The sequence below is a fragment of the Fringilla coelebs genome, assembly GCF_963513975.1.
Source record: "Fringilla coelebs genome assembly, chromosome: 4".
In the NCBI taxonomy this organism is placed as follows: domain Eukaryota; kingdom Metazoa; phylum Chordata; class Aves; order Passeriformes; family Fringillidae; genus Fringilla; species Fringilla coelebs.
In genome coordinates, this window is record NC_140032.1 from 60,017,883 (window position 1) to 60,045,496 (window position 27,614).

The 27,614-nt window shown below is 39.6% G+C and overlaps 2 protein-coding genes across 5 annotated transcripts; one reads left to right on the forward strand and one right to left on the reverse strand.

Moving 5' to 3' along the window:
- On the reverse strand, positions 1-21,529 carry LOC311153209 (glycerol-3-phosphate acyltransferase 3-like; the record flags this gene model as incomplete). 3 transcript variants are annotated; one of them, XM_084204855.1, is made up of 13 exons in its annotated part: positions 1-861; positions 1,300-1,379; positions 1,792-1,920; positions 2,565-2,650; positions 2,994-3,049; positions 3,777-3,892; positions 4,184-4,277; positions 4,604-4,693; positions 4,999-5,073; positions 5,461-5,731; positions 7,253-7,325; positions 20,674-20,849; positions 21,420-21,529. In XM_084204855.1, 11 exons carry the CDS (start codon positions 7,278-7,280, stop codon positions 747-749), a joined length of 1,140 nt encoding a protein of 379 aa, XP_084060981.1. In that variant the 3' UTR covers positions 1-746. The 3 variants fall into 3 exon arrangements, with proteins under 3 accessions (XP_084060981.1, XP_084060979.1, XP_084060980.1); XM_084204853.1 differs by lacking the exons at positions 20,674-20,849; positions 21,420-21,529 and adding an exon at positions 14,293-14,448; XM_084204854.1 differs by lacking the exons at positions 20,674-20,849; positions 21,420-21,529 and adding an exon at positions 14,293-14,425 and having other exon boundaries at positions 4,999-5,052.
- ABRAXAS1 (abraxas 1, BRCA1 A complex subunit) lies at positions 21,320-27,269 on the forward strand. Of its 2 annotated transcripts, none has more exons than XM_084204857.1 (9): positions 21,320-21,450; positions 22,533-22,623; positions 23,482-23,518; positions 23,953-24,002; positions 24,658-24,851; positions 25,422-25,541; positions 25,860-25,944; positions 26,425-26,533; positions 26,678-27,269. In XM_084204857.1, the coding sequence occupies exons 2-9, from the start codon at positions 22,597-22,599 to the stop codon at positions 27,103-27,105; spliced, it is 1,050 nt and encodes a 349-aa protein (XP_084060983.1). In that variant the 5' UTR covers positions 21,320-21,450; positions 22,533-22,596; the 3' UTR covers positions 27,106-27,269. The 2 variants fall into 2 exon arrangements, with proteins under 2 accessions (XP_084060983.1, XP_084060982.1); XM_084204856.1 differs by having other exon boundaries at positions 21,326-21,450; positions 23,936-24,002.
- The last annotated feature ends 345 nt before the right edge of the window (positions 27,270-27,614 follow it).

A 27,614-nucleotide genomic window follows, 5' to 3' on the forward strand; every position in this document is an offset into this window, starting at 1 on the left:
TCACATCATAGGCTTTCTTTAATTTGTGTAATGCATACAAACAGACTCAAAAAGGGATCTAACAAAACCACAAGATATGATTTAAAAACACAGGATATTTTCTATTACACTGTCCTTGGCTGTGATTAATTTACCTCAGCTTCACACACCCAGACATCAGGGACGTGATGCCCTGGATGCTGTTCTGCTCTTTGTCGTAGCAGAAAATATTCTACAATGCCATCCCTGGTCTTGTGGCATGGAGGAGAAAGTCAGCATCTGCTTTTTCCCTCTGACATACAACACTTCCTCTCCAACATGCAATTCAGAAAACATTTTGGTGAAATGCTTCATGTCTTGTGACATCAGGAGATCTATCTCTAGAGCAACATGGTTACTGTGGCTCACAGGAGTATTGCTAGTCTAAGTCACTGAGAGAGTCTAGCAGTACAGAGATGATTTATTATAAGTAATCATTTAAGTCCTCAAGGTATTGCAAATATTTTAAAGTCATATTTTAATGAACATAATTTTACTGTAGATTCTTCTCAGCATCAGGGAGAACTATATTAGCATATTTTATGTTTTCCTATTTATAAAATTATAGTACTTTGCTTTAAATAAGGATATTTCTTTATTGTTTCCCTGCTGTGTCACATGCAAAATATCTTACGGGAACAGAAGGAAAACATGTTGGGTTTAATATAAAGACAGTCTATTTTCTGGTAGAGATAAGTCATGGAAAAATGAGATAAAATAAATAGCATTTAACAAACATTTCCGTTTCCCACAGATCCATTTTCTATTACTATCTGGCAATATTTTTTCTGTTGCTCTTCCTTGAAAGACTCTTTGACCTTTTTCCTTTTCAGTCCCCCATCCCTGAAAGATACAGAAAAGAAACAGCCTTAAAGTCACTGCAGGGTCAAGGCAGAAAAACATTACTATATTTAGACTATGTAGTCAAAGCAGTTTCCACTCTTAATGTTGACATTTGTAAGACAATGCTAAGTGATTTATACTGCCAAAACTTACAACACCACAATGCCCTTCTTTTAACCCAGCATTTAACAGGCAAGTAATTAATTTTCACCTAATACTGCCTGCTATCTAGATCCACCTGTCAGCTCTGTTTCTCTCTATCTACCATATTATTCTAATGTAATTGTTCAAGTAATAAAGTAACATTTACCCACTCAAGAGTCAGTAAGGGTGGTGGATAGACTACAGTGTAAACAAAGCAAGTTTTAAAGGATTCCATGCTAATATTTCAGAATACAGAGCACCTTTAAAAACAATTCTAGAAGTGTTGCTTCTTACCAAGGAAGTACAGACATTCCTGCCCGAGCAGCAATGACAGCTTTGACTCTGTCAGCAAAGTGAACGGCATCTTCTTCTTCCTGGAAAGAATATATGCATTAATTGCTTTACAACATAGACATTTTCTCTGTGCCTCATTTAAAAAGATAGGTTTTGTGAGACAACAGGCAGTAGGGTTTATGCCTGACCCATGAGCCAAATGTGAGCAGTTCCAGCTGATCCTGGTTTGCCACTATTTGGTGCCAAAAAGAACTACATGGGAGGCTCTCTGGTTTCTGGGACACCCTCAAACAACACACAACCTGAAGTCCCAGGTCTGGCCAGAGCAGGGGATGTATCCTAGATAAATCCAAGAGCTGGATTGTAGTGTTGCTTCCTCGTGTTTGTCCATTAAGTTATCAATAAGGATTCAGAGCACTTTCTGTAGTAATGCAGACCTCCTTCCAGACAACATTTCACAAGCACTTTCAAAACATACAAAAGTATAAGAACCTCTTTGACCATCGGTGGCAGGTACCACACATTGCAGACAATAGCCCAGCTGGTTAACACATTAAAAGCATAGGTCATTATGGAATGCTTTGCGCTGTTCCAGAAGGCATCTCCAAAGCGGGGGTCATACTGCAAGACAAGAAGAATAAGCTGCCTTGGTTTAAATCACATAAATGGCTTTTTTTTTTTTGGCCACAAAGTCACAATTCAACTTATTAAATAACAGGCACAACTAATCACGGCTCCTGAAAGCATCAGTAAATTCAGAGTAAAGTTCCAACATTTATTACAAGTTTCTAACAGTTAACATTTACAAGCAATGCATGACATCAAACTATAACAGACCTGCAACACAACTATAGCAAAAGATTTATTCAAAATGTAAAAACTCATCATCTACATATATGCTGATTACAAAGGTTTCCTTGACAATGCTCACACCAGTTTTAAGAACTTCCATAAGATCAGGTAACATTATAGTGCCAGAAAAAGTAACTAATATTTCCAGATCTAGAGTGACCTTGCTAAGCTACCCAGAAAGACTTGAAAGTGCCAAGAAAACTGCCCTTATCCTCAGAGCACATAAGAGCCAGGACAGAAATTATATGTTTCCCATACTGTTTAAAACCACAAGTTTCTGTCTCTCGGGGCTTATTCAGTAATTTATGCACACCAAACATATGCCTTTCAAGGCTTACACATGAACAGCTTCTCTGACATGAGAAGCGTTTGCAACCAATCCTTCCATATTTGGAAAACTGCAGTTACAGTACCTTGATTGCCACTGGATGGATGGTTCCTCCTACCTCAAAGCTTCCCTTCTTAAACATCATTACCGATGTGTTGTTAATGCAGGTGCCTGGTCAGAATTAAAATAGATGAAGGGCTTAATCCACTCTGAGAAAAGGATCAGGAAATTAATCCTAAACTGTCTTAAGGAGACTTAGTTGTTAAAGGAGAAAGTAAGCTTTAGTTCTGGAACATAATCCCAGAACCTTGTATGTCTTCATTCTGTTATATGCTACAGTAAATAAACTGTCATAAAACTGTTGTAAAATACTAGAACCTGACCTTTATATCTCACAATAACTAATTAATTCTACAAACTAAAAACAACCACAATTCTAAAGACTGGATATAATAAACTGCATTCAATGGCAAGAAGTGAGAAGAGCAAAAAAATCAGTTCAATTGCTTCTTACCTTCTGGGAAAATTAAAATGGGTAACTTGGCCTTATCTGCAATGTGTTCTCTAATTCTGTGGAGAGAAAATAAAATTTCAGTGCATACTTCATATTTATTTTGTCTAAGAATCTAAACATTCATTACCTCTCACGCAAGACAAAAGCCCTTGCCCAATTGCCTTTTGCCCAGTCAGTTGCCTCATCTGGAATATGTTCTGGTTTCAGGCCTTTATCTCAGTATCTCTTGTAATTAAAAAAGTAGATTTTCTACAAAGCTGTATGAAGTTCCATTTTAACCATAGAAATGTGGTACTTGAAGCAGGTGAAAATAACTTCCCAGATTCCAGCTATGAATGCAGTCAAACTTTTTTTTTGGACTGAAATATATTCCAAATTTCTAGTTTTCATGTTTTCTAGGTTCCCAACATCAGTTTTATATGTATCTAATGATTCTCCACGTTTAGTTAAGTTACAGGTCACTGTCTTACTACATTTGCTGCATCACTTAAAACCACAAATATCACCACCAAGCAGATTACTGACACTAAAACCGGTCATTTCCGAGACAACTGTCTTTCCTACAAGTCAAAAGCATGAAACTCCTCTTTGGCCTACATTAAAGGGCAAAATCAAAACACCATACATCAAAAAAAAAAAAACAAAACAAAAACATAACAAAGCAAAACAAAACAAAAAAACCCAACAACAAAAACAACAAAAAAGAGATGACAAAAAATGTCAACACTGATGACAAATTACCGCACCTGACCAGACAACGAAGCAAACACCTCACTACCTTACTTTTTCCTCACCAGGTGACGGTCTTTCATTTCCGAACGTTCAAACAAGACATGCTGAGAAGTTTGCATGCAGGATTTTTGAATAAGTCCCATAAGCCCTCCATGTACCTGGCCAACCTGCAAGCCCAAAAGAAACTTCTTATAAAGCAAACACACACACAAGCACACTTAAATTATTAAATTCGAAACACAGATGCAACCATTTCTAAGCTTATTGACAGATTATACCAATCCCCTTGGTCATACATGTGCACACACCTGCCCACATCTAGTTTTTTTGGAGTTCAGAATGTGAGTTTGAATGCTGTCAAATCCCAAATGTTCTATGAGGAAGTTCATCCTCTTACCCAATGCTACATCTCTGGGCATCTCAACATTACTGATATTTACCAACTGTCTTGTTCATACCAAGGAATAGCATCCATCACTGGCCAGGATTAGGACATCCAATGGAGATGTGTGGTTGGCTACACAGATGCCTCCTTCCTGTGGTTTGTTTTCCCTGCAGGGACAATCATAAAAGTAATTAGTTAATGTTTATTCTCCAGACTACAATCCCAATCAGGTGGCATGCACTGAAAAATATCCAAGTGTCTGAAGAGTACTACATCATCTACACACACTCTGCCAATACACAGCAGGAAACACAGGAGGGCATGTGAACATCTTGAGAGAGTCTGGATGATCCAAACAGCTTTTTGGATCAAGTTGTACCATCACCAAGTATCCAGGCAGTAATGGAATAAGAATCCTGCTCCAAAACTTGAGATGTTAAATACTGCCAGAAACAAGTTCCAGACTAATAAAGGGCAGGGTGGCAGCACTTACCTGTTATGGAAATTAACAAGGCCACTCAGACATCGGACACCTAAGGTGGCACATATCATCTGGACCTGGTTGCTCAGCCAGCCTTTAACTCTAAAAGAAATGAAACCATAGATACATTTCTAGTTTTTTGGAGTGACACGTGCAATGTAAACTCTCTGAGTTATCCCAAATTTCTGTTACCTCAAAGACCATACTAAGGCTCACACTGCATGTCTGCTTTCAGATGCCATTGCCATACCTGTCTCTCACAACACTCTATAATTTTACAGGAGAGAAAAAGTCACCCCATGATAGTCCACATCAATCCTCTGGACCTCAGCAGAGTGTTCCAACTACTAGTTCAAATCCTTAAAGAAATGCAGAAGAAATTGAAAGAGCCCTCAGCAAATACCTACCTGCCATTTGGAAACCGTCCCACTACAGAAGTGGCCAACACCAGCAACAGGATGCTGAAAACAGACAAGCAGATGCTACGAAGTAAAATAATCTTAAGTAAATGGCAAGAAGCAGAACTGGAGGAGTAAGCAAGAAGGTATTCTTATTTGGCTCTTTAATCCACTTCACAATGCTTGCTTCCAGCATTAATAGCATCTAACTAGCAACAAACTACTAGCTAACGAGCACACAAACCCCTTAATCCAGCTTTGCTGGATTTTAAAAGCAAATTAATTACTAATAAAATATATAGAATGTGAGAAATTTACTTTTTTTTTTTTTTAAGGGATATTTGAGTTTAGATGGCTTCTTGGAAAGGTCATGCCAGATTCTCCTTCCTCCACTAGCCAACAGTATATTATTTGACAATTTCTGTAAAAAGTACCATGAAATACAATCCCAGCAAACCCTGTCTGGCTCACCGGAAAGGCAGCAGGAGGCAATACCGAATTAGGATGCCAGTGACCCACACAGCAGCCAGTTTCCAGCTGACATGGTGCAGGTTGGCATTGGTTCTGCTGAGGAGATTCCAAGACAGCAGCTCCTCAGAGGAGAACCGTCGAGTGACTTCATCCTCTGCAACTGCCTCGCAGCCCTTCTTGGAAAAGTACATGACATCAGCAAGGCTGAAACATCCTTGGCACCGGCCAGCAACCTCCTTTTCCATGGGAGTCTCATCTCTCTGGATGATCCCTGCATGAGGAAATGAGCCTTCCTTCCACAAGGTGAAAAGAACAACATGGATTCCAAAGAGGATATAAAGAAATACATATGCTTTTTAGAAACAGCTCTCCTGCTCAAGCACGATAATGCATTGCTATGCCTCATTTATGTACTGCCAGTTATTCCACAAGTTACTTCTCTAATCCTATGCTATAAACCGCCCCTAAGTTGCTGAGGAAGGAGAAAAGGATTCTGATCATGCTGCAAATAAAAGCTTGAGCACAACACTTACTTCATTATTGTTTATCAAATAACATAGGCACTCACACCTAGAAACGTCACATATACACTGCCAAGACAGCAGATCCCTCCTGGTACCTTGACTCAAATTCAGGCAGAGTTTGTATGATTGTTCTTGCTGATGCTGATTAGCTTTATTGTTTCCCAGCTGTAAAAAACACCTTCCTCTGCTTTTTTTTTTTTTTCTTGGAACCTTCTATCTCCCCTTATCCCTTCTCTCTTAAGAGTCACTTCCCTACCAAGAAACTTGAAAGTGCCTGGGTCCCCCCCTCCCTCCAGACATCCATAGCATTACACAGACATATTATGCAGGAAGAATGACAGCACATTCTTGCTCTGCTATTTGTAAAATCACACCCCATAGGACAGCAATGCAGCAAGTCTCAGATATCTCCTGAGGTCACTCTGAGACCAGATTCTTATCTGGCTGGTTACAGTGACTAAAATTCTCTTGGTTCCTACCAGCTAACACTTGGTTTTTTTGTTTGCTTCCCCCACCTCTTTTTTTTTTTTTTTTTTTTTTTTGATGGGGTGTTTTGGATGACATTAAATATGCATCATAAAAATTCATTTAATTTATCTTGATCAACCTACCTCTACCTGATCAGGATCACAAAACTTTCCCCCATCTGCACTTCAGTAAAACCTTCAACTCCCAAGAAATCATCAGACCGGAAAATTATTAGCTGACAAACCAAGCAGCCCACACGACTAATCACTAAAAATGGCCTACAAGTAAAAGGATAACTATGAGAAATTAACTCTTTAGTCAAAGAAAGAAGGAAAAATAGTTGGGGAAAAAAAATTATTTGGATTTTATCCTCATGTCTAGAAAAGAATGCAAATTCTATCTGTGATCCATGGAATGCGGTAACTTTTATTTGAGAGCCTGGATTTTTTGCGTGCTAGGAGTTTCAAGAAGCAAAAGATAACTATGCAGAGCCATGTCAAGCACAAAGAACACTCTCCCAATCCTGTAAAGAGAGAGGTGATGGAGCCCAAAAGCAAAAAATACTTATGAAAACAGGGACACTTCCCAAATGCCTATCAGCAATGTCTTTCTATACACGCACTAGTCTCTAATTCCTTTTATTCGCAAAACTCAGAGATTATATTTTTTATAACATGCTTATGTAGGTTTATAGCTTCAACAGATATTTGCTCATCAAACTCCTTTCTAAGTAAGATTGTTAAATAACTGCCTTTTTACACGATAAATAGTGCTGTTTCCCCTTCATCCAGAGATCTTACCAGTGGAGATTAAATTTTCAAGTGCCATCGCCTTCTGCTTTTTTACTCCCTCCTCAATCTGCAGTGTGGCCCACTGTTCCCAAAACAAGAAAAGGAGATGTTGATGGTTTTCATTTCATCATTTCCAGACATTCTGCAATTACCTCAGGTGAATTGTCTGAACCTCTTCTACCCCTGCCAGGTCTAGGATTTTCATTTTTCAAATTAAGTCTGAAGGGTGCCCTGCAGGCCTCCTGTTTCATTTGTTACATAGACTACCTTTTGCCATTTCCAGGAAAAATTGTTTGGCTCAAACTTCTTTTCAGGACACAGGCAGTTGTTTTTTTTCTGGGGGTCCAACAAGTTACTGAGCTACCTATGAGACTCTGTAAGATTTAATGTATCCAAAACTATCTGTTCTCCAGTTAGCTTCAAGCAATAGGATTATACAAAATAATATGACTGACATTAGAGGTATGCCAGAAAAATAGAACTAAAAAATTGATTTTAAAGAGTAAAAGAGATTAACGTATTTTGAGGGTATTCAACTGGTCTCTGTTGACAGAAAACAGAGCTGGCAACATTTTGTATCAATAGTATTTCAGAAGGTAGCAGCTATGGTAAGGAGCTTTCACCCTTCCCTGTATTCATTTTTTTGGCTAACAGTTTCTTCTCCTTGTATAGAGCATCATAAAACTCTCCATTAGCAAAATCAAATATAAAAATATGTCTGATTTTTGAAGTTTTCCTAGTTTTGAATATTTTCATCATACATACATAGCCACATAAATAGTAGCTCCCATGAGTACTAAAATCTGGCTGTATTTATGTCAAGGTACCTGCCCTAACAAAGGGAATAGGACACTCGAGCGTAGGCTCTGCTCATTATTAAAGGCTCAGTGACCCACTCAGTTTATGCCTTCAACTGCTATTAAGGGTTCCCATCTACAATAGATAAAGATAATCCATCTGCTTCATATAAACTCTTGCTAAACAGTGTATTTCCCTCCAGCTGACATGTGCAGCCACACAAGTCACCACAAAGCTGATCTCAGTCTTCACTCCATTACATGTCACATGTGCAAACATCAACCAGCTTTTTGCCACCCTCAAGCTTTGCATGCTCTTTCTGTAGCTATCAAAGTTAAGTCAGTAACAAAATGAACACCTTGCCTTGACATAACTAGGATATTTTAGTTACCTGTAGCTGACTTTTTTTTTTTTACCAGCCATTATAAAAGAAAAGAAAAAAGTGAAGGCAGAATAGGCTTTAATGTAGCATTTTAAACTCCATACAAACCTTCTTTAATAACACCATAAAGCAAACAACCTCAAAAAAGAAATTAAAAAACCTGCACCACAGAGCATCATCTTGTCTATACTTCCCAATTATTCTCCTGAAAAGGTCAACAGGTACATCATCTCCCAATCTTTTGCAACACATGGAGAGTCATTCAGAATGGTGGAGCCAGGGGATGTCATGAAAACAGCAGCCCACACACAGAGAAATGAAAGAACATACAGAACAAGTACAGGAACATTGCAAAAGAGAGTAAGGCAGACGTGGCAAATTTAACCTCTTTACAAAATACTGCAGGTCCTCATCCCTTCCCCAACATCCTTTAGGATAGTTGCATGGCATGAGGGAGGAAAAAAGTACAAAACATAAAATATTTGAGACTGACAAATAAAGACTTCTGCCTTAGTCTCTGCTTTCCCGCTTCCTGTCTACCACCCTTATCTTGCCTATCATTGTCCTCCTACATAAAAAAGCACCTGTCAGCTGGCCAGGATTGCCAGAAATGAGCTTGCTCATACTGTCCTGAAGGATCTGGAACACCTCCAGGAGGCTGGCTTTTGATTCCCAGATAGAAAGATGGTGACAGTCACTGACCAAGCTGACTCCAAAAATACATGTTAACTAATCTAAATGAGCAAGACAAGTCAAAACCCACAAAAATTTATAAAGCTTACTGGTAATTTATAAAATCTTGCCTCCTAGCACAGAGAAAGAGTGAGGCAAAAGTGGCAGACTTAAACTAAATAGTCAAGGCTACAAAGGCAGTGTCCCAGAAAGACGAATAAGAGCTTTCAAAGGCTGAACAGTTACACAGGGCTCATTAGCTTGGAAAAGAGCTGGCTGAGATGGCTGAGACAGGCATCTACAAAGTCTGGACTGGCACAGAGCAGGTGCTTAAGGAGCAGTTATCCATTTTGTCTTCTACTACAAGAACTGAGATGTACCATGGGAAAGCTTTGGGCAGATTATGTGAGTAAGAAAAAAGGCAATATATTTCCACAAACCATCATGGGACATGAAATTCTCCTAACTCATGGCTTGGCGTGGGAGATTGAAGAACAAGCAGTGAGGAGGGAATACAGCTGTAGAGTCACCTAGGTCTTAGGCTTTCAGTCCAGCCACTGAATTGACACCTGCCAAAGCCATCTGTCTGGGTCAAACTCCAGACTAACTAACTCTGCAGTGGCTACTGTGTTGCTCTGCCTTTGGTAGCGTCTGTATGTATCATTTGTTTTCCAAAACGAAACAAGGCTTTGTGATCGCCTTTGTATTGCACAGCATTGAGACAGAGCTGTCACGCTGGTCTTTGTTGCAAAACAGTAATGAAAGGATGTTTTAAATACCTTACAAAAAAACCCCACAGATGTTGCAACTAACACAGAATTTAAGTATTAAATGTAGCAACTTCATTCCTACATCTGCTGACTGTATGAGAACTCAGATGTTGCGCTTTCCCTCACTCCCATTTCTGAAGTGATGAGGATACAAGAAGTCCAATCACCCAACAGTTGATCCCACCTGAAACACTGAATACCTGACAGCTTAAGTCCAGCAGTCCAACAGTCATTTGTTTAAGGTTCCTGTAATTACATTCTAAACAAAATGAGGATGCCTAATACTTCTTTATGTTAATTACTGTCTTCACAGGACATGACATGAAATACAATGTGGAATGTTCATTTCCTGAAATTTCATATCTTGTAGGATTTGTCCTCCCTTTTATCTTTTGTATTGAGTACAGGTCAATACTCCATCTTTCCATACTATGTAATAACTCAGTTTTGCCTCTCTTCCCATATTTTACTACCTCTTCTCTCATATTCTCACAAAAGTTTTTTCTAATCACTCATTACATGAACTTTTCTCAATCTTTTCCTCATGTGTGACAAAGGCTTTGGGGCAATTCCTCCATATAAAGTCTTCCACTACAGTGTCAAAGAGAAGTTTGGTAGGTTTTCAGCATCATCCAAAATCACCATCTAAGATCAAGCACTTGTGACCTCTTCACTCAACAGTGGTTTCTGCCTGGCATTATTTCCCCTTGCCCATTACAAACATGAACACAGATCAAATGGTGTGAGTGTTACACTCAGTGTCTGAGAAGATGTGACTGTCCACCCTCAGGCTGCGAAAAGGACTCACAAATCTCCTGGCTGCTCCATGAAGACTGATGAAATGGGTTGAGAAGGGTTTGTTTGGGATAAAAGCACAGATATAATTTGTTTGGATTTTGATGGAGAGACCACCTAAGGATGACCATATATTTAAAAGCGCAGCAGTGCAATTTTTCACCAGTTGAAGGGTCAGCAACATGTGCCATAGGAGTTCACAGCATACGAGCTACCTCCATGTACAAGTGAGCTCTCAATGCAAAAACTACTCACAACTTTTAGCTGGCTGATTTCTTTTTCTCTAGAAGAAGCAATGTTCCAATTTCATACAGAAGTTCATATCTTGTAGAACTCCAGAACATTTCTTGGTAAATAGAGCTACAGCTTTTTAATGTGTTTCTTTGACTCCTCAGAGGGCTCTGAGAGCATGGCATAGATTTCATCCTAGCAAATGCATCTTCCTTTGCAACCACTGGAGTAACATTCTTGGAACAGCTTTGCTACTATCCTCATCTCCAACAAATCCCAGGATGGACAAAGCTCAGAGAAAAGATATTATTTACAAATAAAAGTTTACAAGCATATGTGAAAGAATAACCCTAACAAAACCCAAACCACATTCACCTGTATAATTTCCAGAAATACTTGAAGGATAATTTAGGGTAATAATAAGAAGAAGAATTATGGGCTAATATATGCAATTGAGAAATTACTGTATTTGAGGTCTTTTGCTATTATATTATCCATATGTCCTCAAAAAAATTTAAAAAACAAACAAACAAACAAACAAACACCACCAAACAAAAACCCAACCACAAAAAGCACCTGCAAACAAAAGCAGTCACCCCAAATTTTCAAACCTTGAATGCTGCTTTTATAAAGTGATTTATTTTCTTTCTAAAATAACAAGTATCTAGATTCCTTGATGGAAAAGCAGCAGAAGGTAAAAATTATTTCCATGCATGATTACATTTTTCCCATTTATTCCAATCACCACTCACAGTGCTATAACACTTCAGTGAAGTCAAGAAATCAAAGTGACTTATCATATGCCACCATTACTCATTGCTTAGTGATAGATCTGAAAACTTGAGTTTTATTCTGAAACACCTTTTTTGCTTCCAACAAATTAAGTAAGGTCTAAAGATATACTTTCTTTGAAAACAAAATTTAGCAATTTTTTTTTTTTTACTTTGAAGTCCTTGATTTCAGTTTCCACTATTCTATTTTTCTCAAGTTGCCAAACATGGAGGAAAATAAAACATGCTTTTCCTCTGCTCAACTGTAAGAAACAGATATAAAGAAACATCTTGGATGAGAAGTTTTCTACTAATTTTGCTGGTCTACATAACAGACTAAGTCAAATGCAACACAATGGAGTGACCAGCCATAATGCTCAAGGTTTGATTTTTGCTGAAGAATCACCCAGTTGTTTGGCACTTCCTCGAGCAGTGATATTCCTGCAATATAGTCAGTAGCGTGCTAATATGTGACTAAGCATCTTCAGCATTTCCGGCTCAGCTCTCCGGGAAGGCATCCTGTTTCACCATTCCAGAGGACAACAGGAACCACAGATGGTCTCTGTGCATTATCCCATTAGCAATATTGCAGGAACACACCACCACAGCTAGAAACCAGCCAACACCTCTCCAGGGTTTCAATGTCAGGTTTTTCATATCTCAAACAAGCCTGCCTAAAGCTGACTTATCCCAAGCTGCAATTGTGGCTGTATTCTGGTGAAAAAGCCCCAGGACTCCAAGATTAGGCCCAGCAGTTCCATGCACAAGCTTTAAGCCAGAGTTTTGCAGTCCTATCCTTTCTTGCTAAGTCTAGTGGGCCACATTACAAGCAAAGGGGACCTAACACCCCCTCCATTCTTTCTCCCTCCCATTTTCCACCAAGATAGCTCTTAACTACTTTTGTTGCACAATGAGAAGCATTTGACAATACTTCAAAGAAAACCATTGGAATTAGTTGTAAGATGAAAACAACAGAAACTCCTTTTTTTGCCCACAGGACAATTAGGGAACAGCTTTGAACAAAAGAAAAAAATGAGCCAGCCTAAATAGCAGTGCATGGAGTTACGCTGTTCCTGTTATTAGCTGCTGTGGCCACAGGGAACTAGACACAAAAGGCTATAGCTGATGAGATAACAATTAACTTATTTATTTTTCACTACATTGATCCTCCACATTGTGAGCATGGAATTATCACTGTTACAAAAACTGTGGACAGAAAAATACTTCAAGTGCTTTACCAAAGAGAAGTGCCTTCCTACTTAAAACACACACTGAGTGGGTCAAACATCTCTTGGAGTTGGGAAATGCACAGGGGAAAAAACCCCAGAAATTATTTTGACGCTCACCAACTGCAGCAGCAAAGTTTTCTAAAGACAGGTTTGATATTAGAGTAGCTCTTAATTAGGGTATGAATAAGAATTTAATTAGCATACCACTGTCTGATTAAAAAATATTTTACATATAAAGGCCAATATTACATACAGCCACCGGAGGCAGTCATTGCCCGCTGACATCAGTATCTCAAAAACTTAAGTAACCCCTAAATTTTGCAGTCATCTGCACTATGCCAAATGATGTTCATACAGCTGAAGACAGATACTGCTCAAGAGCTCCTAATCAGTATTAAAACAAACAAACAAACCAACCCCCCAAACAACAACAAGCAAAAGAAGGATAAACATAAGAAGGATAAAAGACAGAGTTGGCAAGGTAAGATGGTCATGATATTAACTGTATCACACTGTTACAGACATGTTCTACTACAAAACAGATTATTCCAAGGGCTTAATAATAACTGCAAAAATAATAGTAACATGTTTTCTGCCACAAGTAGGAAGTATATTCACAGAAAGGAGGTTCATGCCAGAAGCACAAAGTCAATCTACTGGAAAACGGAAATGCTTTACTGTTTAATATGATGAATTCACAGCACTTATTTCTGGCTAATAATGGATATCAAAAGCCAAACTTGAAAACCTAAATGGGATTCCGGCTTACAAAAAGCCCCAGAAACCTTTTATTGATAGAAACAGGATCAGCACCTTAGCCATTATCTGTTTATCTCTAGAAAAATCATACTTTTAAAAGGTTGTACACACAGATTCCTTTAAGTCTTGTACAGCAAAACTTGTAACTACTGGATCCCCCAGATTTATAACTGGGTGAAGCAAACACACAGAATCAGTGTTCTTATCTGGAATATTAATTCCATGCAATTAAAACAATCCAAATAAAACCACTGAAACTTATATACATCTAAAATACACGTTTTTATTACTTACCAACTCCACAAAGAAAAGAGATCTTTTTCTTTATATTTGATTGTCATGAGTATTCTACTTGCATGAAGCAGTCCAACAAGCATGAACTAGAAGAAAATACCACGGAATCTCTAACCCCAAAAACCTCAAACCAGTAGCAGATGATAAGCCAGCACATAACTAGATATCATTAAAGATACCTCTCAAAAGATTATCATATAAAATAAAGCTGCAAATAACATATGCAAGTTAATGGATTTTGTTTTCTAATGACTTTTATGGCATTTCTATAAAATGTACAGAATTTTATTTTTTTATTAAACATGTCCTGTAGCAAACACATACCTTTTGAACTCACTTCTCAACTTACCTCTAACATTTTAATTACAATTTTCACATAGAAATGAGAAATCCCCAGTGACACTCGAAATATCGAAGGCAACAAAACTAATGCCACAAACAAAATCATCCAGATAGACAAAATCTTGCCTTCTGCAAGGCCGTGACCTTCTCTATTTTCTTCCATGTTTGCCCCTCCAAAATGCCAACCAGCTGCCTTTCAGAGAATATATGCTCATCTGTAGTGGAGAACCTAGCAAGCTTCAAGAGACAGAAGCAAAGAAAAATTACACATTCTAAGAGCCAAAGCTGTCTCTAGGAGAAGGCTGTTGCTCACTGAAGACTGACACTACTGATACTCTCAATGATAAAGTAATTTCTACCCTTTGTCCCGCCCTAACTCCACCCACTTCCTTGTAATTGATAAGAATTCACTCACCAATGGAGAAGAAAGAAAAAACATGATAAGTAATAATATATGTTAGGTAATTAGATGCCGCCAATAAGGAACCTCGTCAATGTGACAACTGGTTTTCACAGGGTGTCCTGCCAATAAATTACAATATAGAGCTAAGTGGGTGTGTTTTTCTGACTGCCTAAAATCTTCTCTTTATTAATACACATGAAGCACTTCTCCAACTGATGTTTGCACAAATCTGTGACTTATTCACTCAGATTTTCTATGTCATGGTGAGATAACTACCTTGTTTTGGTATTTGAACAAATGAATGAAAGAGAAGCTTGAGGTGCAAGTCAGGCCTTTTCTATTTTATTTTATTTTTTAATAACACATTTGAAATGAAGATGCAAGTTTCAGCAGGCAAGGACTGACAAGACAATAAACCTGCTCCCCTCCACTCTATCTCTATCAGAAATTCACCAAAAAAGCCTGTATTACAGGGTTACAAAATACACTGTGGTGAAGAAACAAGCCATCTATCTTTGCACATATTCAACTACAGAGTTGAATTGCAATAGATAATCCTGTTTCTCCTTCTAGCCTATCAAATTTCAATAATTTAATTCAGTATTTCTTAGAAAATACCCCTTACAGCTCAACTCCTTACAGCCACCCTTCTCCTGCCTTTTTGCATGCATCACAGATGATATAAAGGTGAATAACTCTAGAACCTCAGGGGAACCTACCAGCTTCTTCTTTACAACCTTACCACAGAACAAATTAACCAGCCGTGGTGGAAGGAGGATTTAGGGCACAACTTCCAAGACAGTGACATGCTGGTTCACAACAGACTTTCCCTTTGCCAATACATCGGTGTGTTTGTCTGAAGCCGGGGCTGTCCTTTTAAAATATTCCCATCCCCAAGTACCATTGCTTGGTTTGTGTTGTGAAGCAGCGAGATTCCTTATAAATGAAAACAGCTGCAAAGATCCTTTGTAAAATGTGCATCCAACACTGTCAAGGCAGTAAGAGAACCACAGATGTCAGAGGGGGCTGCACCACCTCTAATTTACACCACACACCCCGGCACCAGCACACAGACTCCTAACACTCACAAGCCCGTGTGAATCCATGGCACGCTTCTTGTACCACAGAGTGAGTCGAGTAGCTTCTGTGCCTTCAGATTTGCTGCATGACATCCCTCAGGTCTTTCAAATTACATTGCAATCTTTTCCAGCAATATAACTTCTCTTTTGCATCTTTTCATTACTTAACTTCCTCACCTTTCTCTCCCCTTGCTGGCCACCTTCTGAGCCTTCTATATCCTCCAAAAAACCTCACTGGGTTTGTTTTTTAAGTGTTTCTGCCTTCCCAATGCTCTTTCTCCCAGTGACAATGTTAAGCCCCTCACTCTCCACCCTGCTGCTGCCAGGTACACCATTTACCACTGTTTCTTACCTGACCCGCTAAAAAGCTTCTCTAGGAACAATGCTCCATTGTAAAACAGCTTCAGTCACCCATTTCTCTTTAGCTACTATTCCTTATTCTCCTTTCTGGTCTGCTCCTCAAGTGGCTTGCCCATCCAACACACATTCCCTAGCACGGCCTGTGGAGAGCTGGAGGAGAGGGCGTTGATCCACCTGGCAGCACCTGTGAATAGCTGCCATCAGTCTCGGCACAGGGGATCGGTATGCACAGAGCCTAGGTGCTAAAAACCCCGTGGGCGGGAGGGTGGAGGTAATTTCTGGGACCTGATTTGAGGCAGGAAAGGGGGGCAAAATGAAGTATTGCAAGGAACAGGAAGATGTGGCGACTCACACGGTGGGATGCCTCAGCAGCAAGTTTAGGCACACACAAGACAGATAATTTCTTAAAAGCATAGAGGGAAAGACAGACTTGCCTAGCCTGGGTGGGAGGAAGAAGTTTCCTCTCCTGGATAAGGTAGAGTTGTTTTTTATTCTGTAAAACCATATAAAGAAAGAACTGAAGAGTTTCTACTTGCCTCTCTATTGAGGTGGTCAAACCATCCAGCCCAAGGTACTACAAGATCCATATAGCCAAGGCTCTTCTTACAATTATTCTTTGCTTTATCCACTTTGTGCCTCCTGAAATAATGAAAACCATTTCGATGTTCTTACTACTCTGTTACCAGTGATGTCACATGGTTTGAAGAGAGAAAGAAAACACACAAACAAAAAATCTGCACCTCAACCACCCAAACTGGGAATGACACCAAAATCAAGGAGATTCTGCATGTCTACCTAGTAACAGTATGGAATAAAAATTGTAATTCAATGGAAAATTGTCCCAAAACCCACTAAGGATTAAATCTGAGTACTAGAACTTGTCCAATCATGACCAAGGAGCTTAACTTTGTTAAATTTCGGCCAAAAATGGCTGCTGAGGCTTCTAAAGCATCCTTCTGCTCTTGAGACCATAAGCATAAAAACAACTGAGACGTGATGCTCTAAGCACTGTACGTCTTAACTCCAAAACACTTGAGACTGCTATAGAAGTGAATATGGATTTTAATTTTATCTCTGCCCTGAATGAAGGTAATGAACTTGCTCACAATGTGAAGAAGAAAGGAAATTCTTTATTTCTTCAGGCAATTCATAACATAGTTTCCTATTTTTGGTCAGAAATTTGGCATAGCTTTTTGCACCCCATCACAATAATTGATTATATTATATTATATTATATTATATTATATTATATTATATTATATTATATTATATTATATTATATTATATTATATTATATTATATTATATTATATTATATTATATTATTACTACTACTACTACAGAAGAGCCATGAAATGTCATTTTTGTCAAATTCCAATGTGAATAGATATGCATCCAACACTACGCTGAATAACTACAGTTTGCAATGTGACTACATAAATTTCCTCAGCAAAATAATTTCTTTCAGAATTAGTTCTGCCATTCACTGACTGAACAGATATTCTGCATGTCATTCTTCTGCCCTTTTTGTCCCTCTTACCAAGAGCTAGCCTGCTGCAATCATATCAGTTTAGAAGCTGTGAGAGAGGCTTAATCCAGAAGAGGGAAAGTATTGCAAATAATGAAATAATCATGCAGCAACAGAATGTAGCACTGATTTGTAAGGTCCAATAAATAACAAGTGATGAATTTATACCAAATAACCACAAGCGCTTGGTTCCATACGTTAGGAAAAGCCACCAGAAAACAGGAAAACTGTCCATTTGGAAGAATGGAACCCAACTTAGAAGAAAGCAATGTGGGTGACACAGGAGGAATCCAAGAGCAAAGCTCCCTTTAATTTAATGAATCTCAAATGACACCCACAAGCATAACAAATTAACTAGAAACAATTCCTGGCCTCCTAGGGAAATGACAAGGTGATGGAATGGGCATCAGCGGCCTACTCCAGGCTCTAGATCCCTTGAGGTCATTCTACTAATTTCATATTGCAAAACATTGCCTATTGCCTAACTGCCAATTGTCGGAGGGAACTGGAATTACGACCCATTTACACTGGCCTGTGTCTGTTTGTAGTGCCTCACATGGAAGGGTTAAATCAGGTATAAACAGCCCTTTCTTGCACAGCAGTCAGCTTTTAAGCAGGTTCAAATATACTGTGAACAGATTAAAATCTGCAGTGGGAAGCAATAGCTTTCAAGGAGTGCTACTATGGTTTTGCTTTCCCTCTGATACACAAAGGGAACACAGCCTGGAAATAACACTTGCCTTGTCTTCAAAAAGAAGGAATCGTATAGTCACATAAATTTTGGCAACCACTCTTTCCAGGTATGCTTCCTTCCTGTCCAACACTAATCATTCCAGTGATTCCAAAGGGATGTCAGGGGAGAGTTTTCAGCCTGCCTTTCTTATCAGAACACCCAAACATCACATGTCCCCAGCAGATACTGCTCCAAAGCAGCACTGGCACATCAGCTTCAGCCAGGTGTCGCTTCAGACGCTGAAGTAACACACTCCCTAAGGATTAACAAAGAGGTATTTCTACCTGAGGCAAATGACAATGATCATGACTGTCAATCAAGGTCAACCTTCTATCACTTGATCCTTTTTTTAGGAAATATGCAGGGTAATTTTTACTGTTTGGAGAAGCAACATTGTCCAAAGCTGCTTGCAGCCAGTATACAGAAGTACATCCTGACATGGCCATTAAGCAGGGGAAGATGGTGTTATTGCTAAAATTATTCTTCTGACACCAGTTGTAGGGCTCCCTGGTATTTCTCTGTGAGTTTTGCCATGCTACAAAGCAGACTGATCTATTTAGAAAAGTCTTGTAAGTCAACGACACAGAGTCAGACAGCAAACCTGGGCTGATTTACCAGCATCACTTAACATCCAAGGATACCAGGATCATGTTTTTCAGGATAAGAAAGTGTTTAAACAGGACTGATCAGAACATTCTACACCACAGTAATTCTGCTGAGTGTACTCAGAATGAAAACTACTAAGAACATCTCTTTTTTCAACTAAACTTTAACCAGCTATAACAACAACAAAAAGCCTTTATTAGTTTTGCTTATGTTTTCTCAATGTTTCAACCCCACATTCATCAAACTCCTTACCTGATTGCTACTCAAGGGTGAAATAATCTCTGGTGGTTTTGTTTTGATATTTATCAAGACTGAGGTTCAGGCTTTACATGTGGAAAATTCTCCAAAAGGCCAAAAGAACCTTAGAGGTCGCCTATTGCATAGGAAGCAATGTCAGGTGCAATATTTATTAATGGAAAACACACTGTCTTCATGTTCTGAAGTACAAATATGTGCTCCTCTGCATTCTCACTCTGAGCTATGCCTGCTATTCTTTAGGTCTCTATAGATTGCATCTATGCCACCAAACAGGAGCATGTTTGTATCTGACCACAGTAATGCTAGTTATGCTTTATCTTTGGCCATCAACAGACCAATTATGAAAACACTGAAGAAGTATCTTTAACTACTATATCACTCAGATTAGAATGACTGTAACAAATTTAGCTCTGACCACAGAAGCATTATTGTTTCCATACAAGATGAATTCAACAACTACAGAAAGTCATTTATTGTATCCTGTGGCTTACAACAGGCTTGAGCGTTTGTATTTCAAAACAGGGAAACCTACTACTGTTCTGATTACATTTGTTTGCCTCAGTAATGTATAAATACCCACAGATGTGTAGGCATTGCATGGCTGTCAATACCTATCTCATATATTGTCCATATAAATCTTGTATGTGGTTTGTGTATCATTGACACTGAATGCAATAAATTAATTTGTCAATGCCTAAAACTTATTGCACTGATTAAATGCATACAATTTTCTCCCAGCTCTGGCTTAGGAGTGACAGCAAGCACAACACAGGGTCCTTTGGGAGAATTCCTGAACTGAGTGAGCATTTTGTGTCCATTTTCAATGTTTTCTCCTCAAACAGCTATAGAAGCTTGTCGTATCATCTGTTCTTGTTGCCTCTACCACAGCAATATGGTCTATAATGGAATCATTTGTTGTAATAAATCCCATTAGATGTGTTGTACTTGTTACCCATTTGTTTAATACCACATGGTCTGCATTGCAAGAAATGCATGCTAGCTCTTCCCCATCAGCCTTGTCCATCACTCTGTACTATCCAGAGACTTGTCATCCCCTTATTCAGAGATCTAGATAATTTATGACTGTGTTGAGAAATGAAAGTCTTGCCTGGTCCCTCTCTCTACTGTAACATTAGTTAAGAGTCACAATAGTTTTCCCTTCTAAATACTAGCATCATTCACATATATTTCAAATAATACTTAAAGAATTTTATTTGAATATAAGTATGCCAGAACTCCTTCTAAATCTTGCAAAAAAAATTAAGGGAAAAGAAACTGCACTGAAAATATTAATTTTATAGGCAACCAAAAAAATATGTGTGTGACCTAAAAAGCATGGAAATACCTCTTGAAACACCACAGGTCCATACATCCTATTTCAAGAGTCAGAAAATTAATGCCTAGGGCTAAGATTGTGCTTACCTATAGTCCTGATGAGTTATGAAATCAAACACTTGCTCTCCTGAAGTAAAAGGGTAAAACCCCTGCGGCCTTTAGACCAGGTCTCTGATCACATTACAAAGAATGTTGTCACTTGTAACTCTCTCTTCCTGAAAATGTTTCCTAGGACTTTCTTCTGACTGATACATCAGGAACACCTGTTATAACAGGGAAAAAATGTTAGAACGAGTATTAAAATAAGTAAAATGTGACAACTTAAAAAATACAAAACATGCACTCTGCAAACAGTCAACATCTGAGGAAAAAGTGGTACAATTTACTGCTGTCAGATCATTATTTAGGACGATCATTTTATTACCTCCTTATCACATCTTATTAGGTCATTAGCTCAGAAGATTCTCCCCACATTCTCAAAGAGCGCAGTGCATAGACATACAGCTGTATGTCCTGTTTCGAAGGCAGAGCCTTGGTATTAAATCTCCCTTCTTGACTAGGCTTGAAAGCAGACAAAGATGAAACCTCAGAGAACACCTCCTCTTAAGAGCATTTTTCCGAACTCCGCATTTTACAGCTGAGGCGAGCTCCCGGGCCCGGCCGCGGGGCCGCGCTCCCGGCGCCTCGGGATGCGGCGGGCCGGGCCCGGGCGCGGCGCTGCCGCCGGCGGCCGCTGGGGGCTCCCGCCCGCCCGCGGCCCGTCCCGCCATTACTGGTATGGAGGGCGAGAGCACCTCGGCCCTGCTCTCGGGCTTCGTGTTCGGCGCCCTCACCTTCCAGCACCTCAGCACCGACTCGGACACGGTGGGTGCCGGGGGAGGGCCGGTCCGGGTCGGTGGGAAAGGAGGGAGGGGCGGGCCTCCCCCGCCGCGCTGCCGCCGGGCCTCCCCCGACCGGCCCTGCCGGGAGAGCGCCCGGCAGTCTTTTTCCGTGCGAGCGGCGGAAAAACGTGGGTGGGTGTTCCGTGTTCGAACGAGGCGAGCGGCGGCTGCAGCGCCATGTCCGCCCCGGGCCGAGCGCAGCGCTGCCCGAGTCGCCCGGCCCCAGGCTCGGCGGGCAGCGCCGCACGGCCGCGGAGTGCTCGGGCTTAGTGAACACGGGAGCCACCCCAAACCCACCAAGACACAGCACTGAGTCGCTGAGAATTTTTTCCTGACTGCGGACTAGTATTGAAAGATGAGCGATAACCCACTCTGTTAAAAGAAAAAAATAGAAAAAGTTCGTTTTGACAGCATTTTTCCTTTCCTGAAGACAGCACTCACACTTGGTATTAAAGAAAATCATGACAGAATATGCTGAGTTGGAAGGGACATACAAGGATCACGTAGTCCAACTTTTGGCCCCGCACAGGACACTCCAAGAATCCCACCACATGCCTGCGAGAGTGCTGTCCAAACGCTTCTTGAACTCTGCTAGGCTTTGGTACTGTGATCATTTCCCTGGGGAGCTTGTTCTACTGCTCAAACACCTTCCGAGGGAAAAGCCTTTTTCTGATATCCAACCTAAACCTGCCCCAACTCAGCTTCATACCGTTCCCTCGGGTCCTGTCACTGTCGGCAGAGGGAAGAGATCAGTGTCTGAAGCTCCACTTCTCCTCTTGAGGCAGCTGTAGAATGCAGTGAGGTCAGGTCTCCCCCCACTCTCATCCAGGCTGAACAGTCTACATGACCTCAGCCACTCCTGCTGTGGCTTCCCCTCTGGAGTCTCCACTATCTTTGCAGCCCTCCTTTAGATACTTACTAATAGCTTTGTATTTTTCTTACATTGTGGCACCTGAAACTGCACACGGGACAGGGGGGTGAGGCCACACCAGCACAGAGAGCAAGAGTGTCTATTCAATGCTACTGTTAATGTGATTTTTTTTTCCCCCCTCTTCCCCTCTAAAGGAAGGTTTTCTCCTTGGAGATGTGAAAGGTGAAGCCAAGAACAGCATCACAGACTCACAAATGGATGATGTTGAAGTTGTTTATACAATCGGTTAGTGTGTTCACATTTTTCATAGCCTGCTTGGTTTTGGGCAGTAAATGACAGTTTTCAGTTTTGAGGGACAGTAGTCTACGGCATGATCAAAGCTCCAAGATCCTACATGCTTCGCTGATATAAAAAAAAAGAAACCCAAACAACCGAAAACACAGGGAAGGGCTATTTTGTAACATTTTAACTACTAAAAAGATTACAATTTTACTGCAGAAAACACAGTAATTTAAAAGAAATAATAGTTCCTAGTTCCTTGGATGGCTACTCTTTGCCAAATATCTTGTTACATGAAACAAATCTTAGGGGTTAGACCCTCGTCTTGGCTATATCACAAACTCTTCTGGACTACAGTTGCCCTGGAAAAGCTTTGTCTATCAGTGATATGAACTGTAATGTATTAGCATCTATTACCTCATTTGGAGCTTATAAAATTATGTGTGTGAAGTCTGCAAGCTCTTTCATAATTTCACTAAGCAGATGCCAGATGTATTTTTTGTTATCATCTTGATGTGATTGGAGTGGATGTGCATTGAATAATGCAAGTGAAATCCTTTATACTACATATTTCTCCTTCACTCAGCAGAAGGAGAAAAAGACAAAAGTACCCAGCTTGATTTTTCAGTTGACATAGTAGAAAAGCATACAAAAAATACAGTTTATATAAGTGGGTCCCTTTACATTTGACAAAATTAATTAGAATATATTTTAAAAACATTTCCTTTCTTCACCTTATTTAATTTTATGTTAACGCATTCAATTTTTCTTGGTCCTTTTATGAGTTCCATGTTGATCATAGCATGCAGAAGAATATACATCTTGAGCTGATGAACCCAGAGTAATGTTACTTTCTCTTTCCAGACATACAGAAGCATATTCCATGCTACCAGTTGTTCAGGTAAGAATCTCAAGGAAACAGATATTGAAAACTTAAAATTAACCCTAACCTGAACTCTTCAAGTGTTAAACTTACATTGTGTAAGAATATCACACAGCTGTAACTATAGTAGCTGTATCAACCTCTTGGAATTACAGATGCAAATTATGCTATTCCTATTTTGGTTCTTTATTTTTTTTCATGTTTGTCTATGCATATAGAGATAGAGATAAAGCATATTGCACCTTCTGGTGACCTATGATACCATATAAACTTCAGAATAATGTCAACACACTGAAAAAAAAAGCATTCCATACATTCTAACCCCTCACCCTTAACAGTACTATTTTTTTTTTTTAAGTGAGATGATTCTCAGAATGCTAAAGTTATTTTTCCAGTCTAATTTCTTCCCCTCTAATTGTCCTAATTTTCTTATAGCTTTTATAATTCTGCAGGAGAATTGAATGAACTTGCCCTGAAGAAAATACTATCAGGCTGTAAGAAGGTATTTTATTCTTAAATGTAAACCATACTGAAGAGCTCACTCAAATTTTGGAGGCTGTTCTGGATACCTCTTGCATCCAGGTTTTTTCTTTTCTCATTTTAAACCTTTTATAGTCCCTCATGCTGCTGGTCAAGGCAGCTAGATACTTTTCCTCTAAAAAAAAAACAAAAACAGTTTAGCTTATCTTGGACTAGGATTTGCCTACATATGCGTCACAACTTTATTTTTAATTACTATTTTCTCAAGTGAACACTTCAAGGATCACAAAGGAATTGCACCAATTTCCACCTTAAAAGATCAGTTATGGTCAGCTCACAAGTGGTTAAGGACCCCTACATCAAAAAAAACTTTTTTCCACAGAACAAAATTTTACAAGGGGAAAGTAGAAGCTGAAAAGAAGCAGCAAAACAGAAAAAAGCTTGCAGTTTCAGCTTGAACACAGGCTAAGAAACAGACCAATTCAACACATGGTTCTGAAGGAAAGAAGATGGGAATTAGGCTTAGAAGTTCTAAAGGTTTCAAGTTAACTAATTGCTTGACTATGCACCTACTAGCAAACAAATCAGACATGACTTTGCACTGGATAAAACTTGCTTCAGTGACACACAGGGACATCATGATTCAACAGTAACTGTGAATTTTCTTCTGCCTGCAGAGTGTAATAGGATGGTACAAATTCAGACGTAACACAGACCAGACCATGACATTCCGGGAAAGAGTTCTTCATAAAAACCTGCAGTCACACCTATCAAATCAGGGGCTTGTATTCCTCCTTTTAACCTCTAGTGTGATGACAGAAAGTTGTTCTACTTACAGATTGGAACATGCTCTACATCGGCCTCAGGAAGGGTAATGTCTACAGCATGTGCCAAAACTTGAAAGTTTCTCTACTTTGTTGCAATTGAATCAGTAACACTGTATATTTTCCCTTTGAAACTTAAACTTGCATAAGATTGTTCCTTATGTTGCCACAGCCCAGTTAAAGGCTTATCCTGGAATTCTATTCTGGGATTGCCCTTTTTATCTATAGTGCCAGCATCACCAAGCAGACACTGTCAGTATATTTACACATATAAACTACACCGGATCAAATTGTTTTGTGTACAGGACCTCAACCATACATGGTTCATCAAAATATTTAAATTGGTGTTAACTTTATCTTCAGAGATATTTTGCTCACAGGCTAGGCTTAGCAAGCAAATGCTGAATTAGTGTGTGTTGTAGTCAGAAAGAGGGGAAACCAGCTTCTGGTTGCTCTTGGAGTTTGCCTTTAGTTTCATCTGTACATGTAATACATTTAGCAAGGATTAACCATACTGTAACCCTTCCATTGGATCCTGAATGGCCAAAACCATTTAACTTTCAATGAAACATCTTTGGATATTAATAGATCATGTTTTCATATTTATGCATTTTAAGACTTTTCCAGAAAGTCCCTTTGGTGGTTACCAACTTGGGCATGGCAGAACAGCAAGGTTACAGAACAGTGTCCGGTTCCTGTGTATCCTCTGGTTTTGTGAGAGCCATGAGACAACACAGGTACAATACATGTCGTATTTACTGACAGCTGTAGCTTCCCACTACCACAACTGCAGTTACTTTTTTATAAAAGCATTTAAGTACTTTTGCAAATGTTATAGCCATACCTTGTTTCACTGGTTGACCTGTTTTCTACAATTACTTATCATTCCGGCATACTAGGAAATTAATTCAGTCCCATATTTTGCCAGGAGCTGTCTGTCTCAACACAGGCATCTGGCATTGAAGCTCAAAATGCTTCTTTACTCACTAAAGCTCCTACTAAGTAAGCACTGGGATCACTAGCTTGCAATTATACTGTTCTATTCCTGGTCACAGGTCAGAATTCTTCCATGAAGATGGATCCCTACAAGAGGTTCATAAGATAAATGAGATGTACGCCACCTTGCAGGAGGAACTGAAGGTAAGCCAGGCAGGCCTTCATCAGTTCTACAAAACCAAGGCAGCCAAGGGCTACAACATTTTGCACTGCATGAGAAAACAAAGCCATGTCCAAAACATGCATAATCTGAAAGGTCAGCAAGTTCTACTTACTGCGCTGCACACTACATTCTCAAAGCTGAGGATTTAAGTTCCCATTTGATTATAGTACAATGTTTAATCTTCAAGTCCATAAATAAATTCTCACAAGAGGATTATTTTGAACGAGTACTCTCTGTAGTTTGTTAGATCTCCTTTGCCTGGATGGGATCAAATAAAGCATCTTGCACCTTGTTCAACACAAAGTTTAAGTTATCTGACAAATCCACCTCCAAATCATTACTTAAGTTTTTACTACTCTGTGTCCAACTTAACCATGAGTACCTTCAAGGATTTTTCAACAATTTTGAAGTCAGCTACTGCAAATACCGTTAGTCTGATCAACACACTCTTCTTCTTGCAGAAAATATGCATTACAGTAGAAGTCAGTGAACGATCTGTAGAGAAACTCTTAGCAGAGGTGAGCCAATTAAAAGAAGAAATAAAGAGGAAAAAGCAAAAAAATTGTTCAGGTAAGTTAACCTAATGTCATGCAAGCCTTGCCCTTCCAAGTTGACACAAGTGGCAGAAGCAGAAAACACTTCTGAACCTGAGACAGCCAAAACAGCAGAGGTGCAAGAGGTTCTGCAACTCTGACTTTGATTTTTTTTCCTCAGGAGAAGACAAAAGCCAACCAGAAGAGCCAAAGGAGAATGTTCTCCTTTGCCAGGCACTACAAACATTCTTCCCGAACTCCAGACTTCAGACATGCATTATTTCTTTCAAAGGCCAACAGATATCCAAGAACTGCTGTAACACAGACCATCATATTAATGTCATGGACAAACTGACTCTTATGGTAAAGGAAAGAAACCTCACTGAAGCTGAAACAAGGCATCTAAGCAAGCGTAAGGTCAGGGAGAATGCATCAGTTTCAAAGTCATTCAAAAAGTCCAGATCATTGCAGCTTCACCAAGAACCACTTCAAGACCAAGAGGACAGTGACCAGGAAAGGAAGCTTACACTGAGTAGCACTGAAACAGATGAGGATGTGTTTGAAAAAAATAGAGATGCAAAGGAATACCCACACTCTCCTACTTTCTGATCTGTCAGATGACTTCATGCCAAAAGCTACTGCTGGTGTATTCCAGTGATGTATCAATCTCTAGCACTGCAAGGATGTATGTAACAGGGCATTTTTGCAGGTTGTTTTTTTTTTCCCAGTGCACAAATCCTGTTCAGCATAAAGATAAATCCAAGATGACATTCCCTTTGCCTTCCAGAGTTCCATCTGTCTTCTCCCTCTCAGGGTTCAAAGCTTATGCTACAGGATGCTATCAGTCAGATAAGCATGTCATATGCTGTCTCAAAGTGATACAGCTTCAAGCTGCTGGTGAAGAAATAGTGCTACCCTCCTGATGCAGGGAGCATCAAATGAACGCATTACAGAATTAGCTGTCTACATGAACTGACACAGTTTAAATACATTTATTTATCCTCAGGAAACCAGTGCTTCTTTACTTCCCCACATCTTACAACCCAGCAAGGGAAAAAACAGCCACCTGAGCTTTAGCAAGACTGGTGAGCAGTGGAAGGGGTCCATATAGCTGCCAG